Genomic DNA, 18,785 nt, shown 5'->3' on the forward strand with positions numbered 1-18,785 from the left:
CTGAAACTTGGAGAGCTACATTTCCTTTACCCTCCACTTCCCTCCACTACTTCCACAGTTTGGTAAATAGAAAACTTGAATAGTTTAAAATGAGGTTAGATGGGCCAATCAAACCTCTTTCAAAAATAACCTGATTACATTTTAATGAATATTTTAATGAAGTAACAATAAGGGCCGACTGATGCGCTTCAGATGGACCATTGATCAAGGACAGCTTAAGAGAAATGGTGAGGAAAAAACTCTTCAAAGCTTCGTTAAAGAACAGAAATACACAGCTGTGATTGAACTGCACTCTAAATAGTAGTGGTGTTCAGCATGGTCAAACTTAATATGTACATATAAAATACATTTTTACTTTGTGTTGACCCATCAATATCCTCTCAAAGTCAACACTGAAAGACACAAAAACCAGACATTTTGGATGATTGATGGGACTGCTAGTTTTGCTGGCTGCTATATATCCTAATTCCTCATATTTTGCCGGTGGAGCTCAGTGATGACAGCAAAAGCATGCTCATCTCTGCATTTCATAAATACTTCAGAGCCAAGAGAAAAACAAAACAAAATGTTTGGGCGCATTACAAGACACCTTATTTGAGCAGCGTTTGGCTGAGTGGAGAAGGGTGTAGCTCCACGGCTTATCCATTTTTTCCCCCCATCTTACCCTCGGGACTCAGCACACCAGCCCTAATTGAATGAGTCCACACTCTTGACCCATTCATTCAACACAGCTGACAACCTACTTTTACTCTTGCACACTTGCACTCTATTCTGACATGTGTTTATTCTCGACACAAACTCCGAGTTGTTTTGTAAGGTAAAAACAGAAAGTGGTTCTTACAAGGTCTGTGTTTACACATTTATTTTGGATCCTCCGTTTTCTTTAAAAGCCTCTGTGACAATGCTGTTAAGCATTCTATAAATACACCTGGCTTGACTTTACCCCATATACAACTACAAGCACTACATCTGCTGTTGTCTACTATGGAGAACAAAGTAAATCTCGATGTTTGAAGGTCTTGAGACTAGCTGCCTGTTCTGTCTTGTTCCACGGCAGCTTTCCTGTTTACCCATCATTCTCTAACCTTGCTACTCTTCTGTATTCCCTGAACAGAAACAGAGAATACCGGATATTAATGCACTTTTCTCCTCTTCTGAGTCCATTCATCACATTACAAATCACTGGTGAACTGTAGAGTACTAAACCCCTGAAGACCCAGTGTGAAAAAAGGACACAAAGTTATTCTCAAGGACACTTAAGATCTGACATCTGCAAATGCACAGCAAACTGCCCACGTGCACAAATTTAACATGATTAAAGGCACTGACAAAAGTCTGAAAGTATTGTTTCCTCCACGAGCAGCCACTGAAGACAAAAACCTTCAACAAGTTGCTCGATTCCATCCAAGTCGCGTTCATTAGGCCGTGCATCTTTTGTCCCACTGGTACAATACAATATGCCAATTAGGCCTTGAGCTAACAGTCATTGCCGTTGAGTGAGCTCATAAGTGCTACCACATAAGCCTTGCATTGATTTCTTTTATTTGTTCTCAGTCTCTCTCTCTCAGAAAAGAAAAAACTATCTTTGTTTCCAGCCAGCAAAACAAACACACACATACACAGATGAATGCATGCACACATACAGGTACAGTCGTAAACTAAAAGTAATAAATAAATGGTTGAAATAGCATCCAGCTTCTGCCATTCCAAGTGGCAGTACGAATGCAACCAAACCAACCTAAAACATTGACAGTTCAACAAAAAGTATAATAATAACAATATCCACTTGGATAATATTGAGCGCTATTAATTACATCAGTTTAAAATCAATTCAAATGAACACATTTGAAACATGACAGGTAGTGTTGATGGGGTACTTGAGTTCACCTGACAGGACTGCGTGGGTATCAGGAAAAAAAACGTTACGGAAGCTGTGGTGTAGTGTAGATACAGCATTTGCATGACAACACAGCAACAACATTAATCAACATCATTATGGCACACATAAATAGAGGAGGTGAAGAGAGAAGACGCAGAGGAAGAAAGGAGAAAGTGTGAAAGGTACAAGGAGGGGAAGGAAGGCGGCTGCCTGTCGTCTCCTATGAATGCAATTTGCTAAGTGAGCACACTAAGTGGGAGCATGCAACAGTGTGTGTGTGAGTGAGTGAGTGAGTGAGAGAGAGAGATGGCATGAAAGAAAGCTGGCCTATGACATGACTATTGATCTCCAAGGTTTAGTATGTGGAAAGGAGAAAATGATGAGTCATGACCTTGCCTATTGTAGGTCCTTGTAGTCAATGAATTCATATCAATGAATAGCAATAACTATCAAATGATTCTTGTAATGTTTTCGTAGTTTAAATGTTTAGCTTGAAAGAACCACAAGTTTAGCTATGGTTTACTGTCAAATGTTTACTGTAAAATCATCATTTCCAGCACACTGACTCAGTTTTAAGCAAACTTTCACGGCACTGACAACTAGGACAGGTGTAACCCGACGAGCTACAAATATTTCAAAACGGCATGGTAATGTGCAGGTTTTCATTAATGATTCTCTACTGTACAGATGAATATACAAACAACTGATTAATCAAAAATCATTGAAGTTAATTTCTGCAGCTAATTATAAACCTGCTCAGTAAGCTCATTGCTGTCCTTGTCTCACTTCCACTACTTTAGTAAAACTTGACTGTGCCTCACAGTGCACGTGTTCCTACAGACATGCTGCATCCTGGACAATACTGTCAAAGGCATTATGTTTAAGCACATTCTTTCCTTCTCTAAAGAGAAAAGAGGACAAACACTTTCTTTCTATGTATTGTCAAGGTCAGCTGGTGCTGATGTGAGAGAGCAGATAGCTTGTCCCTCTGTCACGGCATTTTGTTCGTCCACGTGTTCATCTGTCGGAAGGAGGGAACAGTGATAAATGTGCGAGTTGTCGGGTAGTAAATGGTGGTATCGAGTTGTGGTCTGGTCCAGGGTGTCAGGAGAGGTACAAGGCTAATTTTCAGCGGCAAGGCTATAATGGGATGTGTGTGGCTATTTGTGAGCGCGTCTGTGTGTTTGTGTGAGCGCACCCACCGTGCTCCATGTTCCACCTGGCACAGTGGATTAGGTGCAATTAATCTTAGTTAAGCAAGCCCTGTGGAGAGTATCCCTGCCTTACACGCGCATGCACATATAGACACACAAAAATGTTAGGCCACAAACTGGCATACGAACACACTGATGCACGGAAGAAAGTGAAAGCATAGTGAAGCAGCTGCTTTGTGTGCATAACACACTGACGAGTTCACCGTATGCACATTTGACAGCGCCGCTTGTCACGCGGCTTTGTTTTTATAGTGGGGATGGGGAGATGATGTGGAAGGGGAAATGGTGTGTGTGCGTGTTTGTTTGCTCACATGTGCAGATATCCTGGTTTATCTTTCTAAATGGGAGAAAAATGAAAAATAGTTCTTTTTGATATGTTCATTTAACTGCATGCATGCTAGCAAGAGGTAGTGTAGTAGGAAGTGCAAAGTGTGCATGTATAGTATGGAGGGTACCATACTTCTGCAGTCCCTTTAAACTGTATAAGCTGTCGTATTTAGTCTATAAAAAGACCCTGAAAGACTATGTATGCCAGTTTTCTAGCCTCTTCTGTACATGCCTCAGTACCTACACAGACGCAATTAATTGCAGCGCCACCCACACCATTTGTCTCCTCCATATCCCATGTGGCCTCACCTGTGTAAAAAACTCTACAACCGTCAGACCGGCATGAGTAAACGTAGGACCATCAGTGATTAACACAACCCAAGTGTAGCAAAGTGGGAGGAGATACTTCCAAGGCTTGAATGGGCATACAACAGAATCATTAGTATAACATATTAGCAAATGGGTTAACAAATATCTGGTTCTTTGATAAAAAGTCATAAGGACTTTAGAGGTTAAAGGAGGAATGAATCCTCTACTATACTGGTCTCCTTTTGTTGTTCAGTGGACTTAGTATTTGTTCATTCCTCTATTTTGATCACCACTAGTTATGAAAATGGTTTCTTTTCTCTTTTTACTGCTGCTCTACAGTTTACTCATCATTGCCATTTTTCTTCTTCCCCACCATCTTGCTCCATCTTTTGCCGACTGTTTCTATGGCCAAGCATCTCTCTCACAGCTGTTTTTTTCCCCTTTTCGGTTTCTCCTCTAGTTTCTCCTGCCCTAACGCTCAATCTTTTGCTTGGTTGCTCTCATTTTCCCTCATAACTTTCTGTCTTTTTTCATCTCACCATCCCCACACCTCAAAGCTCCATTCCCCCCTCTCTCTTGTCGTGCTTAGACCTTTTCTTCATTTCTCTCACCCTTGTCACATCCTTCTCTCCTTCTTACCTTTCACCCTCCCCCTTTTCCCTACAGCCCACCTGGATTAGCAGCAGTCTGCAGTAATGCATTCTGAACCCCCCAACCTCCACACACAGACACACACAAAATTTAATGTGGGGCAGAATCGTGATGAGACAAAGGAGCGGATGAATAAAACAGTGGAACTGATGGCGATGGTGACGGCACCCGGGGGACCCACACTCTTGATTTATAACGCCAGGTGAGCATTCAAAAGCAGATACAGCCTCAGCTTGCTGCTAACAGCCAGTCTCAGGTCTACACTACAGTGAGAGAGACAGAGGTCTGATAGAGAGATAGAGATGGGGAGAGAGGACAGGTGAGGGACTGGGGACACGGAGCAAAAGACAATGAGTGAGAGTTTTTTGAGCTTGGGAAAGGGTAAAGGTGACCCCCCAACATCCTAATACATAACAGCGCACATGATACCTTCAATGTTTATATATTTTGCTTAAAAGGTGGGCTGCCAAGTGATTTCTAATTAGCCTCACTGAGGGAGAGCCAGAAAAACGGAGGAAATCAATTTCCCATTTGGGGCAGGTAGAGTGATCTATTGAAGGGCTAACCCCAAGGAAGACCTTATCAGAATGGGAGAGGGCCAGCTTTTTACAAAACACACACAAACGCACGCCTCACTGCATACTGAATAGTGTATTTACAGCGAGGAGTGGAGAGATCATGGCAGAGGCATTTTCAATCCCCCTGACTTCAATTAACCCACTGTGAAAATGTCTGCCACAGATGACAATTAAAGTTCCAAAAACCAAGGACTACCCTTTTAGACCCTACTGGAGGAAAATGCTGATGTAATTGGCCCTAATTAGTTCTGTTTATGTTTTCACTCCCATAGCTTTGCCTTGGTATAAGAAGATTAAGAATTTTTGAGAATTTGTTTTTACCCTCCAGTGAACACTTTTCTTTTCAGCATGTTCTCTCTGTAGCCAAAAAGTTTCATAATAATTTTTTTTAGCATGCCAGTTGGAAAAGATACATCTACAATCGAGAAATTTCAAATCTCAACCTGTTTTTCTCGTGTACAATCTTAACTCCTTAAGATCGGTAGCACACCTTCATTTAGATTAATTTAGTTTTTTGTGATCACTTCACTGTTACCATCAAGAGAGTTCATTTTGGTAAAAACAAAAAAAGAAACAAACTCTCTACAGTTAAATTAATTAAGCCTCATGATATAGGTGCTCCACTCCACAAAAACAATTTTATAAAAAGAATATTGCCTTTTCATTCAGCAGCAGCAAATTATTAAAAGCAAACAAACTTATTACAAAATTCACATAAACAATACGTTGGTTCCCAATAGGGTTGAGTCCATCGCTGGTTGTTTTTTGAGCGATATTTGTCATTTTATTTTGCCAATTTTAATGGTCTCCCTTCTCTGGAATTGAACAATAATTAACCTGTAAGGCACGATTCAAATCCAACATATATTGATGAGCACCTTTGAGCTATCCATGCAGCAAAACACTGCTGGAGCATGGGCACAAGTTAACTCTTATATATAGTATAGTATCGTATAGTATAGTCTAGTAGTATAGTTCAGTCTGGCTTTGAGTCCATTTCAAATTTGGTATGATATGGTATTGGTTTGATTTCACAAAGAGCAAGGTGGCTAGTTTATAAATAATGAAAGCATCTGCTGTACAGCAAAGGGGCCACAAGAAAATGAAGGGTGGGGAGGATAAAGGGAAGGCAAGGAGACTGCAATCATCTAAAATCTCAAGAGGAGAATATTCAGTGGAGGTGTCAAGGACCATTGGATGGACAATGATGGATGGAGAAGAGCCAAAGGAATCTGAAGCAGATGGCGCAGCTTTCCTACCACAGTCAAAGCAGAGTTGAAGATTTCCACAATGCTAAATATGAGCTCCCTCTATCAAGTGCTCCATTTTCCCTCTACCATACTAGCACCACTACGACATAGACAAGGGGAAGCTGTGTTTAATTAACTTAACACATGTTTGAGGCAGATATTTAAATGTGCCTGCTAGGTAGTGTGCTCTGTCCTTTTTGCAGACAGTGTAACAGTCCTGCTAGCTAATGTTTGCAAGCTAGTTGAGTTAGCCTGCTAATATTAATTTTAATTAATCTATCTATCTTATCTCTATCTTATATTTGGGTATTTCTCACAAGGAAGACATTCAGTAGAGATCTTTTAAAATGTTGTCTGGAAAAGAGGTGGGTTGGGAGAAGAGCAGGACTCTGACAGTAGCTTAAGTATTGGTAACATCGCTGGCTAGCAAATGTAAGGCAACTAGCATAGCCAGGCTGATGGCAATAGCCTTTGTCTGCTAAATACTGCAAACATAGGCTATGTCGTAGAAAATAATAAAATAAAGAAATGTTTAATTTGTATTACTTCTACAGTTATGTAGAGACCTTTCTACCCAGAGAACTGCTTTTGTGATTTCTAACATAAAAAGCTCATGCCTATTACCGTCTTTAAGAGTAGTCCGAAGAATGACAGATCAGTCAACACAAGTACAAGTACGAGAATCGCTATTAGGAACGTGTACTTGACGTTATTTTGTCTGTCAATAGCTTGAGGGACCTGCTTCACCTCCCTAACACTCACTACTGTCACACATTTTAGCTTGATACAGCTGACCCTTTACAGCTTTACAGAGATATATGAATGGCCAGACCATTTTCTTTCAGCTAAAGGAGTGTTTATTGCATCAAAGACAGAAGAGATATATTTTTCTGCCATCTAGTTCTTTTCACTATGAAAGAAGAAAGCATTTTAAAAAAGGACCGAGTATATAGTACATTTAAATATTGTGATAAATATTGTCATTACATGATATGTAAACATGTTCTGCCAGATTGCACACTCCTAATACTATGTTGCTTGCACTAACATGATCTACATTGTTGGGCCACCAGACGGCACTCTGGTCTCCAGTACGATGCACAAATCTTGGCCCAAGAAGAGGCTTTTTTGAGTAAAGTGCTTCACACTGATGAAAAAAAACCTGTACTTTGGCCACAATCACAAAATGTATGGCTGGCATAAAAAGAAAGACGCATTTGGAAAAAACACCTTGCAAACCGTTAAACATTGCAGTGGATATATTATGCTTTGCAGTTGTGTGGCAGCCAGAGGCATAGAAGGTACCGACCTTTCTCACAGCACACATTTTGACTTGTCACAGCACAAAAAGCCCAGGTGTAACTAATAAGATTAACAAGTGCTCTGTTCCATTTAGGTTCCAGTACACCACACCAGTGAGTCAGTACGCAAAACTGTAAACACCTGTAAATGGAATGCAGCCACGATTAATGTTATTACTTACACCTGTGTTTGACAAGTTGGAATGTCTGCTTTGAGAGAGGTATACTGTTCAGAGGGAAGGACGAATTAACTCAACAAATCCTAGAACCTAATGGCAAATAGACAGGGGCTGGAAAAAGGTTGGATGTGGCAACAAAACAATGATCCCCCAGACTTGAATTCAACTGAAAATCTTTAGAGCTATATCATTATCATACACTGCATGTAAGACAACATAAGAATATTTCTAGACTTGTCGTATTCTACAAGCAAGCGTGAAACATTACCCTAAAGCAAGACTTAACAGGTTGCAGGAAGGTTGTACATGCCACTTTCCCCCAAAGTTGTTAAATAAGCTAATTAAGAGTAAATGAAGTAAGTAAAGTTTGATTAGGTCTCTGCTCAGGTTGAGGTTGAGTGAAGCTTTGCTGGGACTGACGTGAGGACACCATAATATGCATGGTAATATAAATGGTGAAAATGCAATTTTCCTGAAATATGCAACAAAGCTAACCAGCGAGTCTGGAATATGTCAATCAAGCACAGCTTACACACACCCACACAGTCCTGAGAAGGGTTAGGTCTAATCAGGCAAAATAAGGAAAAACACGTGGGGATGTAACATGGGTGTGCCTCCAAATTGAGCCTTTTTGAGGTCCTTAGGAAGTTTCAAGAACACAGACACACACATATGAGGTATTGCAGACACTTCTAAAAAGAGGTTTTATAAACTTCAACACATTTGTGGTCTGGTACCGTTTCACTAAAAAAATGACTGAAATCACTCGTGAAATCACTAAATGTGAACATGATAGCAACTACTGACATGTTATCAACATTCTGTGTCCCTGATGAGACACAACTGTGTTTATGATACTAAATCCTTTTAAGAAGGTCCATGAAAAAAAGAAGAGTCTCGGGGAATGTTGGAAGGACTTCTCTAGTCTTTCAGTTCCTTTAATGCTTTAGTCTCAGCAGCCAGATTTCCCTCGCAGGGAGGCATTTTCTCTATCTCACAGTCCAATCATATTCACTTCAACCTGAAGTTGTGTGGCTAATTGGTTTGCTAAGTAATTCAAACAGTGACAGCAGGAGTCACATAAACAACAAATAACAAACTGAAAAGAGGGTGCCAATCAGCAAAATCAACCTCATTAATGACTACAGGTTGTTTATACATCAAGAGTAACTTTCCATGCTCTTTTTAATTAAGTGTCTTGTTAGGACTGGAATAGATACAACCTTGTTATATGTTGTCATGTCAAATGTCCAAATGAGACGCTCCTTGGCCAAGAAAAGACCATCATGTGTTGACTGAGGGGCCTACCCGCAAAAACGCATCTCTAATTACTGAAAACAGGACACTTTGCAAAACTTGTTTGTTTCACCAGTGTGACAACTGTTCCCATCTTCTGGGCCAATGTGAAGCATGACACAAGTAGTCTGCGATTAAAAATAATTACTTTCAAGGGGGAAAAAACCCATACACATATGTACACAGACATACATGCAATTTCATCTTTATATTAAGTCAAGCACTGCCATCAATATATTTTGTTAATGTGGTTACCTTCACGCTAGTGGGGGCATTCCCTCAAAGCAGAGGCACAATAACTACTCCAAATATTCATTTTTTTTGCGTTGGCATCAAAGCACTGCTTTCCTCCCAAAAAGAAAATGCATAGCTATTCCTGGTTATCGAAGTACACAATTTTCATAAAATGAACGTGTCATTTCAGGGACTTAATTACCCCAACAGGCCATCGGTTGAGTGCTTATATAATTTCTCTCTCCAACAGTGAGTTGCTTTATTAATCCTCCAATGGCTGTAGAGGTGACGGTAGGGGGATTCGGGGGTAGATGTGGACAATTTGGTACAGAACATAGGAAGACAAAGAATAAAGAGGGGATGAAGAAAAGTACTGAAGGAAGGAAGCAGAGTCAATTGCCAAGAAAGAAAGAAGGGAAATGGTCAGAGAGAAGGGTGGCGGTAGCTCTTACCTGCAGTGAGTTAGAGGAAAGGGGGGGGGGGGTAGAAGGGAGAAGAGCAGGCTAATTTTGTTCTACCTTCAGGATATCTCCTCCTGCTGCTGCTGAATACTAGTGACATGGGCTGAATATCAAACATACTTACCAAAAGCAGTATTGAGCAATGGTTAGGTTGATATAATCCCTCTTTACGAGTCAAACAGGCAACCCAATCATGTTATATAAGCCTGTGAATTGCACTGAGACACACTTGACTTGTTGTTTAACCAACTGAAATTAACGATTTGTTTTTTTGTTAAGTCAGATTTAACCAAAATATATCCCATAAATAGAAACAACAGTTATCATACCTTGGGATTAGTTTCCAGGGTCATGATTCATGGTCTAGTTGTCATAATTTACCTAGTCCACCTCCAATGAAAAATATCTGGATCTCTGAGGCTAGATAGATATTGGGCTCTTCTTTCCAGCCACTTGCATCATTTCTATGCTATTTGGAACTGGGCCTTAAACTTTGTGCAGGGGAGGGGCTGCCCACAGTTTTTGTTTTTTAATGACAGTGGTTGGTGAGAGTATAAAAAATTAAAAACAAATCATTGTAAACCTGTATAAGAATAGACAGGTGCATTGCAGAACATTCAAGAATGAAACCAGAAAAAAATAAACGCCCACACACTGTCAAAAGTTGGAAGTGCAGTGACATTTTCAAAAAACATACACTATGTGTTGACAGAGTGCAGAGGTCGGTAAGAGCCATAAGGAGTCAACCATATGGACCGGCACACTCAAGCAATGAGCTGAAAGCTGCAGCGTTAGGTGTTGATTTTCAGTGTGATCTGCAGTACTACCAACACCCTCAGTCAAAGATTTTATGTTAATATCAAACTATTGCTTAATATAGTAGCTTTAGGCATCTGAAAACTACAATTCTTCTTTCATGTAACAAATCGTTTTTGTTTTTTGCAACTGATAAACACCTCTCCTGAATCTGGAAAATCACAGTGGGTGTGTTTTCATGTGAGTGTGTCAAGGGATGCAATTTTCCTGTATGCCGTCGTCCCTAATAATCTCTTTGTACCAGGATACCTCTTCTTTGTATTATTGCAGATACCACAACAAAAGAGCACATTATTAACATGCTACTTGTGTGCCTCTAGTGCACAATGCCTGGAGAATAAGTGCCTGCAGTTTTACATATCTCTCTCCATACATTTTGTCAATGATACAAGGACAGAGTATGCAAGGACATGGGAAATAGGAGGGTTGGGATTCAGCCAAGGTTTTATCTGAGGCTGATTCTGCTGCGCGCTCGATTACTCCCTTTCTCTATCTTTTTCTCACTCATATTGGTCACATTTGCTGCCACTGACTGTCCTGCAAGTACAGCTCCACACTGGCACCTGTTGATGAAAAAGCAGCATAGCAGACGCACACAGACGTGCTTGCTCTCAAACACACACACACACACACACACACACAAAAAGCACACAGTCACGTAGCTGCCAATCCTGTCCATCTTTCCTTTAGAGATAGATTGGAGGAGTAATTCTGATCTGAGGGGCCTCTAGCAGGCAATGAGTCAGTGTAGGATGATTCAGGTACACACACACACACACACACACACACACACACACACACACACACCACTGTTTCAGGCAAACAAAACACAGCACAGCGAGATATAGCCACAAATGCAGACCTTGGAAGTTAAACATGTCTAGAGTGCCTGATTGGAGGTGAAGAGAGTGCGTGTCGCTCTGCTGAGTCTTTCTAGAGTCTTTCTCAAGCTTTATCTAAGGTGTAACGATTAACTGATATGTATCAGAAAGTCAATACAATAGTCAGAGATAGGGCTACAGTGAGACAAAAACACTGATCCAAGAGAAATTCATCAAAAATTTATACAACTGTCAAAAACAATTTGGCCAAATATCCTCCTGTGCCTCTGGAGTGTATACGAGTATGTGGTGTAACAATGTGTGTGTGTGTGTGTGTGTGTGTCTGAGCCTCCCCTCTCTTGCAAAGTTTCCCAATCATATAGGCTGCCTACTTCAGGCCATCCACTTCCAGAAGAAAAGGTTGCATGTTACAGAATAATGAAGAGCTGATTGAAACATTACTCCCAGAAGCTGTGGACCAGGCACTAGTAACAACAATGGAAGTGTGAGCAAATACTTCCAAAGAACACCAGCCTCTACTGCAACTCCACCTAATTTAAAAGGCAATAATTGAAAGCTATTTTATTTGATGTCAGAGAGAGAGAGAGAGAGAGAGAGAGAGAGAGAGAGAGAGAGAGAGAGAGAAGTGGTCTTGCTGGTCAGCTGTGTGCGTGGGTAGACAATTCAGCCTGAAGTATGGGAACAAAATGACCAAATGTACAGACATAAAAATCTATTTTCCATGTTTCTCATCATTTCACTTCACTAAGTAATTCTCTTTCCATAGCTGTGATTTAGTAGATAATAGCTTAAGTAAGCTTTGTAAGCAGAGACTGGAGCATTCTGCAGTCTACAGAGTCATCTACTTTATGTTGTGCTGTTCTCAATTCAAAACAATTTCTCACACACACACACACACACACACACACACACACACACACACACAATGAATGATTCCCAACACCATCTCCATTTTGAATTTGGTGACAGATAACCTGAAGTCTGTTGCGAGGACATCTGTTGTAGCTCTGTAAATTTTCTACGGGTTCATGGTAAGGCGCTACTCACTGAAGCCCTTGTTAACTTAAAGGGAGTGACAGACGGAAAATCCAGCGCATCAAAAGTCAACAATACAACAAGCCATGACACACACACACACAGACAGAGTGAGCTGTTCCTGACACTAACGACCTTTAGCCACCATTGGCGCTTGTGTATCTAGCAGAATTTTAGACAGTTGCTCGTTAGCAGGGGAGGCCTGTTAGAGCAGGATTTTCTCAGTTTGCTGCATCTGCTCACCTTCCCATCCTTCAGCCTGACTTGTAGCGGTAACAAGGAGCGGGTAACAACAAGGCTTGATAGGAGAAGGGCTGAGGTCAGAGGACATGGCATCCTTTGATTCGAAAGCTGACTGGAGGTGGGAGGGGAAAGAAAAAGTGTACATGTGCGAATAAAGACTAAATCAAATCCTGTGCACGTTCGCACCACCCACCTGTAACACAAACAAAGGAGCCATTCCATCCCTGCACCACTGCCCTCGCACATCAACCCCAGCACCTATTTAGCCTAGTTAAAAGTCAACATTGTCCTTAACGCTGTGCCTGGGCACATCTTACGTTCACACCTCCAAGAAAACACACACCAACATTCAGTGAGCTGTTGATATGACTGTACCTGGCTCGTAGCCTTGAGAATCTGTTGTTTCTTTAAGGCTTGTGGCATTTCAGTGGGCTAAGAATGGTGATCCCCAGTCTCTCTCTCAAAAACATATTGTGTGAACTTACGCAATTAGCTGTCAAACTCTTAGTTTGGGGGTTGGCGGTAATCAGTTTTGTGGTATTTCAAGGACCAGGTCCAGTAGGATTCAAGGACCAGTTGCTTCTGTACTTTTATTGCTTTTTTAATGAATTAGTTTGACACAATGTCTGAAATTCACGTTGCAGCTCATCTGTCAAGGACATGGTCAAATGAAATAATACCAACTGACTACAACCAAAACAATACAAACTTTTCCACAGAAATGTTCCAACTTAATATTTTCAGTGCCATTTGGTATGTCAACTCAAGCGCTCAGTGCTAATTAAAAACTTGTTCATCCAAATTTGCAATTCATCACAGCATTCAGTAGAATTTAAATTACAACAAAAGGCAATCTTTAGTGGAGTTTCAACATTTGAGAACAAGTAAAGACCAAAGCCTCCTTGTTACTGGATCATTCAAACATTATCGTCACAGTAGACCCCCCCACTCCATGCACTAAACACAAGGTTTACTGGCATTTGCTTCTTAACATGTATTAATGTCAGGCTCTGTTGTGATGTTACTTTGTATGTGGGTGTGTGCATTTTTCCAGCTGCGGGATAGGATCGATAGAACAAACAGAGAGGAAAAACACTGCTCTGGGTTACCTTCATCAAAGTCTGCATCATCCTCTGTGTGCTGGGGGAAGGGGAAGCAGTTGGTGATCTCCAGCCGATCGTCAACTACCAGGCCCAGCAGGACGCCCTGAACCACCTCGCTGCCCTGGCCCTCTTCCTGGTAGTGCTTGATAATCTTCAGCACCACCTGTGAAAACAGAAAGGGCAATCACTGTATCAAAGCACCGCAGCAGAATAGAGGTAGAGAGGGAGGAAAGGAGGCTTTACCCTCCTTTCAATAACACTTTCTGAAAAATGATTTCATTTTCTGAACCGGGGCTAATTTATTTATCGTGCCCATAGTTTGTGCATTTTGTGGCTGTTACAGCATTTCTTGTTATTGTATTTTATCATCCTTTGATTTATGGTATCCAATTCAATTGTGTTTCTGCTCATCATGTTGATTTGTGCTCAGTTTGTGTTGGAGTTAGTTTGGTTGAGATGTTTTTTAACAAGCAGCTTGGGTTTTTTCATCCCTCTTGCTGCAGATTTGCTACATTCCTTTCTCTGTTCTTTTACACGTTATGTTTTATCACAGTACAAATACATTAAACTATTTAATTAATCCCAGTGGGAAAAAATGTAGACTAAAATAATATGGCTTTTCTTCCAGTGTGCATTAAAACTGTATTATAAGAAAAGCATTGCAAGATAATAATGTTGATTTAGAACTTGTTAAAAAAAACATTATATGCCCTGATGTGAATATACTTAATGAAGAAACTTTCTTTTCACGTATTTTCATCATGAGTTTACTTTCCTTAACACATTACACAGCTTTATTGTGACTTCAGGCCATAGTAAATACTACCACAACATACTGGATAATCAAAATAATGAAAATATGAATAATTTAGTTGTTCAAGTGATTGCTAGCTGTTTCACTACTCTGAACTTGTGTTTTGTGCAGTGGGAGGCTTTCTCACCCAACACACACAATTCTCTATGGTACAGAAGATGTATTCTGACCATTTGAATTGTGAAATACTTCTTGGCATCACAAACATGTAAAGAGTTTGGTCTCAGTATCTGGTAGCACACATTCAGCTCACAGAATAGTGATGTAGTGAATGTGCTAGGTGTGCAGGCACATAAATACTGCTGAACTGCATTGGAAAAATGTATTTTTCCTAGAAATAAGCACACATCTTTTGCCTGTGTGCAGCCTTTATGGGTGCTAATGCTTACATGGTTCAGCCCACCCTTGGCTGGTTCACCACCTCCACTCTGGAAACCTATTATAAAGTAACTCCTACTCCACATCTTTCACTGAAATAAAGCAAAACAAAAACATGCATTGCTTTTAGCCACAATTATGTAGCATTGCCTGCCTAGTGTCCAACAGCACTGGAGGTGTCTGTCAGGGACACGAAGAAAGAAGCGGACTGAAGTAAATTTTTGCTAAATAGGTATACATCCTTGATGTTTGTTCTGCCTTGTGTCAAAACAGAATGGAAGAAATTTAAGTTAATTTCTAACATTAGCAAGCTAGGCTAACCAGCTTCTCAAATGTCAGCCAACTGCTTCCAAGGGAACCACCCCCCTGAGGCCTGACGCTTACACGGTCTCCACAAATATGTCAAAAAAATGGTTTTGTCTTCTACTGAAAAATTACACACAATAGCTGCAGCATCATTATAATTCACGTCCTTACACAAAACAAAAAGTGACACAAATTTCAGTTTGACTGGGAGCACACATCCATACTAAATTGCATAAGAAATCCCCAGCCACCATTCTGCACTCTTCACTGGTCACTAACCACCAAATTACCAAAAACCGTTGTTAAGTGGTAATTCTCGTGCAAGTTACTCAGGTAATCACTGGCTGTGGCTGAGTGGTAAGTTGAGTGGTAAGCACCACCTGCAGGCTTCAACACTGGTGTGTCACCAATCTTGAGTGCGTACAAAAGGCCAGGAAGTATTCAGCACAGCTTAGCAATTTACACTAGAGAGAGAGAAGAGGCGGCACTCATAAAGAATAAAACCTGAATCGAGTGAAATTTGAAGAAAAATGCTACCCTCATACAGTGGGAGGGTATATTTGGACTTGTAGTCTGATATCCCACATCGTCGTGCTTCATCTGGACAGGGTGTCCATGCATCATCGTATGAGTTTAATTTTTAATGCCAGATAAAAATGGGCCAATAGGACAAGCCTCCACATGATTGAGGAGCTGGTTTAGCGCTGCGTCACCGACCCCAAGGACAGCAGGGAAGGGCTATGGCTTACTTCTACACACACATTGACGGACACAAAACGCACATACACCTACACGTTGTGAGACACACTGACCAGAAAAAAAAAGAAAAAAAAAACCAAACATAAAACAGCCGATGCAAAGGAGCAGATAATACAGCAGAGCGTCTGAGTGAACGGGAAGAGGACAAGAAGCTGAAAGCACAGGGTGGAGGGGGAGAGCATAAATCACGCTGATAACAGTGTGGGCAGGTCACAGCCAGAGGCATTAATAATACACACATACACACACATACATGCAAGAACAGGGTGGTAGTCCCGGGGCCATGCTCACATCAAAACACCCATCACCACCATGAGGAAGCCCTTACTCGTCTCATTGGCTCACGCACACACGTGCATACACACACATGCATCTGTCTTGGGAGATGATTTATTTCAATAGAGTGCTGGACCTGTCATGCAACAAGTAAAAGAGCTCGGGGCGGGAGAAGAGAGATGATGTGGGGTGGAGTGGGGAGAAAAACAAATCTCATTCCCTGCCTGCCTGCCATGGCTTTTCTGACTGAGAGGGGAGGAAGGTCTGAACAATAGGTCAGGGAGGAGGGGGGTGAAAAGAGTGAGAAAATGTAAGAGTGAGAACTCAATGGGGAAAGTGGTGGGGCAGGGCAAAAGGAAGGAGGAAAAGAGGAAATGCAACAGGAAAATGTGAGAGATGAGAAACCAGAAATATAAAGGAAATGATGACCAAAGAGAGCAGGAAAGGACCAGGTGAGAGCCAGGAGAGCAGACAAGTGAACCAATGACAGTGGGGGGGATATGGTGGGGGAGAAGAGGGCTACAGTGGAAGTCCTCAGAATTGGCAGCGCTGGCTGCTTTTCAAAGCCCCCTGGCCCCTGCCCCTTTGAGCTCAGGGTCCTTTTTCTGCCAGCAAATAGCTTTTCTAGTCTCCCTCCATCAGTGAGAGCAGATAGCACAGATACACAATGCTTTCAGCTATCTAACTCTTGGCAATCTGTTCATCACACACTTAAATAGCATCCGTCTGGAAAAGGAGGGGGTGAGACATGGACAATTGGTCAGAAACTACTCCAGGAAGGTCAAATAAATAAAGTAGGGCTTTAAGAAAACTCCTGAATCTACAGAAATGCTTTAAAGAGGGGGGCTGAAGAGGCGTCGGCACTAAAAGAAAGGGATGGAAGGAAGGGCTGAGGATTCAGTGGATTTGTTGGGCTGGCTTCCTGGTGCTGAGTAAATGCCATAAGGTATTGTAAGCAAAGCCTGGAAAGCTCACACACATACATGCACACAGGCTAACCCTCTCCAGCACTGTTGCACACACACAGTTTTATTGATCTAGCTCACCAGTAGCTAGCCCAGTGAGCTCACCAACATGTGGAGAGGCCCGAGATTGATATGTGGACAGCGTATTATAAATCAACAAGCTTAAAATTGAATTGTGCAAAATCAATTGCGGCCCAAATCCCCAGTTGGCTGCCTTTAATTCTTATCATAAATCTTCTCTCTCACTCACACAAAAGGGCTCATATTCCCGCCACAACGGGGCTCAAGTTATGAGAAAGTACAGCAAGAGAGACGATCCCGTAATGAGTTTTCTTTTTGCACCACTGATGTGTAGACAGACTCCACGCTCAACGCTGGGTGTAATATACTTGACGGAGAAAAACCCTTTTGTGTGGCGCGAGTCATCTGTTGGGTGAAGCCATGGATGAAGACCGCCACAGCCTCCCAGCTTCATCTGCCAGCTTTGGCCTGAGGAGATCTTTTCAAAAAATGTCAGGGATCTACGCTTACATTTATTTTTAAGTTTTAAAAAAATGTAGGTAAATGGTAAATGATCTCACTTATATAGCGCTTTTCAACCTTCACGGTTCCCAAAGCGCTTTACAGCTAAGTCTCATTCACACATTCACACACCGATGGCGACCGAGCTGCCATGCAAGGTGCTGGTCTCCATTGGGAGCAACTTATGGTTCAGTGTCTTGCTCAGGGGGCAGCCGGGGATCGAACCCCCAACCCGCTCTAACCAGCTTTACCTCTCGTGAGGCATTGCAGTTGGGTTTTGACAGTATTTTATCCAAAATGAATCCAGTATCAAATCTGATTTCAGTGTTGAATCTGGTTATGAAACAGAAACTATTCAAATCCCTTAGTGAATCCATTTCGGTTTTGCGCTCAACTTTGCTGTGCTGTAAACAGATACTAGGTTGCTCTTCTGTTGTATTTTTGACTGTTCAAGGAGTGTCTGATGTAGTATTAAACCACACTTGATGATACCTCAAGTAGCCTAACCTAAATCTGAAGGATTTACAACTTTAAAATGCCAAGTGAACATAAACTATAGATTCTGCATTATGAAGAAGTGATAGAACAAACACAGTAGTTAGTAACTGTACTGAACAGATGGTAGCATATGTCTCTACACAGGGTAGTATGTTATATCTTGTGTCCGGGTGCGTTACCACTGATCTGCGTCACATCATGTAGTGTGAACACCATCCTGGCGAGCCCAGGCTTAGAACCCGAAGCAAGCGGAAAAGCCTCGGGGGAAAGAAGAGACTGTTCTGGCACAGTGTTTTACTGAGTCATATATTCAATGAAAATGTCTGCCACTGTTAAAAGAAATGTTAAAATTAAACTGATTTTGTTGTATTTCCTGCCTTTTCCATCCCCCAGAGCTTTCAAACCACAAATCACAATGCCATGTCCTGTAAAATGTGCTCTTCACTATTCCTTTTTTCATGGTACGTGAATAAGACCCGTATCTGACGCGCGTTGGACGTCAGAATAAATGAATAGTCTTTTTCAAACTTACAGGCAGTTATGTGATCT

General features: G+C 41.4%; 1 protein-coding gene across 1 annotated transcript in view; it reads right to left on the minus strand.

Annotated features, from left to right (window-relative positions):
- LOC139289948 (eukaryotic translation initiation factor 3 subunit H) overlaps positions 1-18,785 on the minus strand; it is a 46,785-nt gene that overhangs the window by 26,048 nt on the left and 1,952 nt on the right. The window contains exon 2 of the mRNA XM_070911620.1: positions 13,725-13,881. Coding sequence (XP_070767721.1) covers positions 13,725-13,881 — 157 coding nt within the window. The remainder of the gene's footprint in view (positions 1-13,724; positions 13,882-18,785) is intronic.

This window comes from Enoplosus armatus, chromosome 9 (assembly GCF_043641665.1).
Source record: "Enoplosus armatus isolate fEnoArm2 chromosome 9, fEnoArm2.hap1, whole genome shotgun sequence".
NCBI classification, from domain to species: domain Eukaryota; kingdom Metazoa; phylum Chordata; class Actinopteri; order Centrarchiformes; family Enoplosidae; genus Enoplosus; species Enoplosus armatus.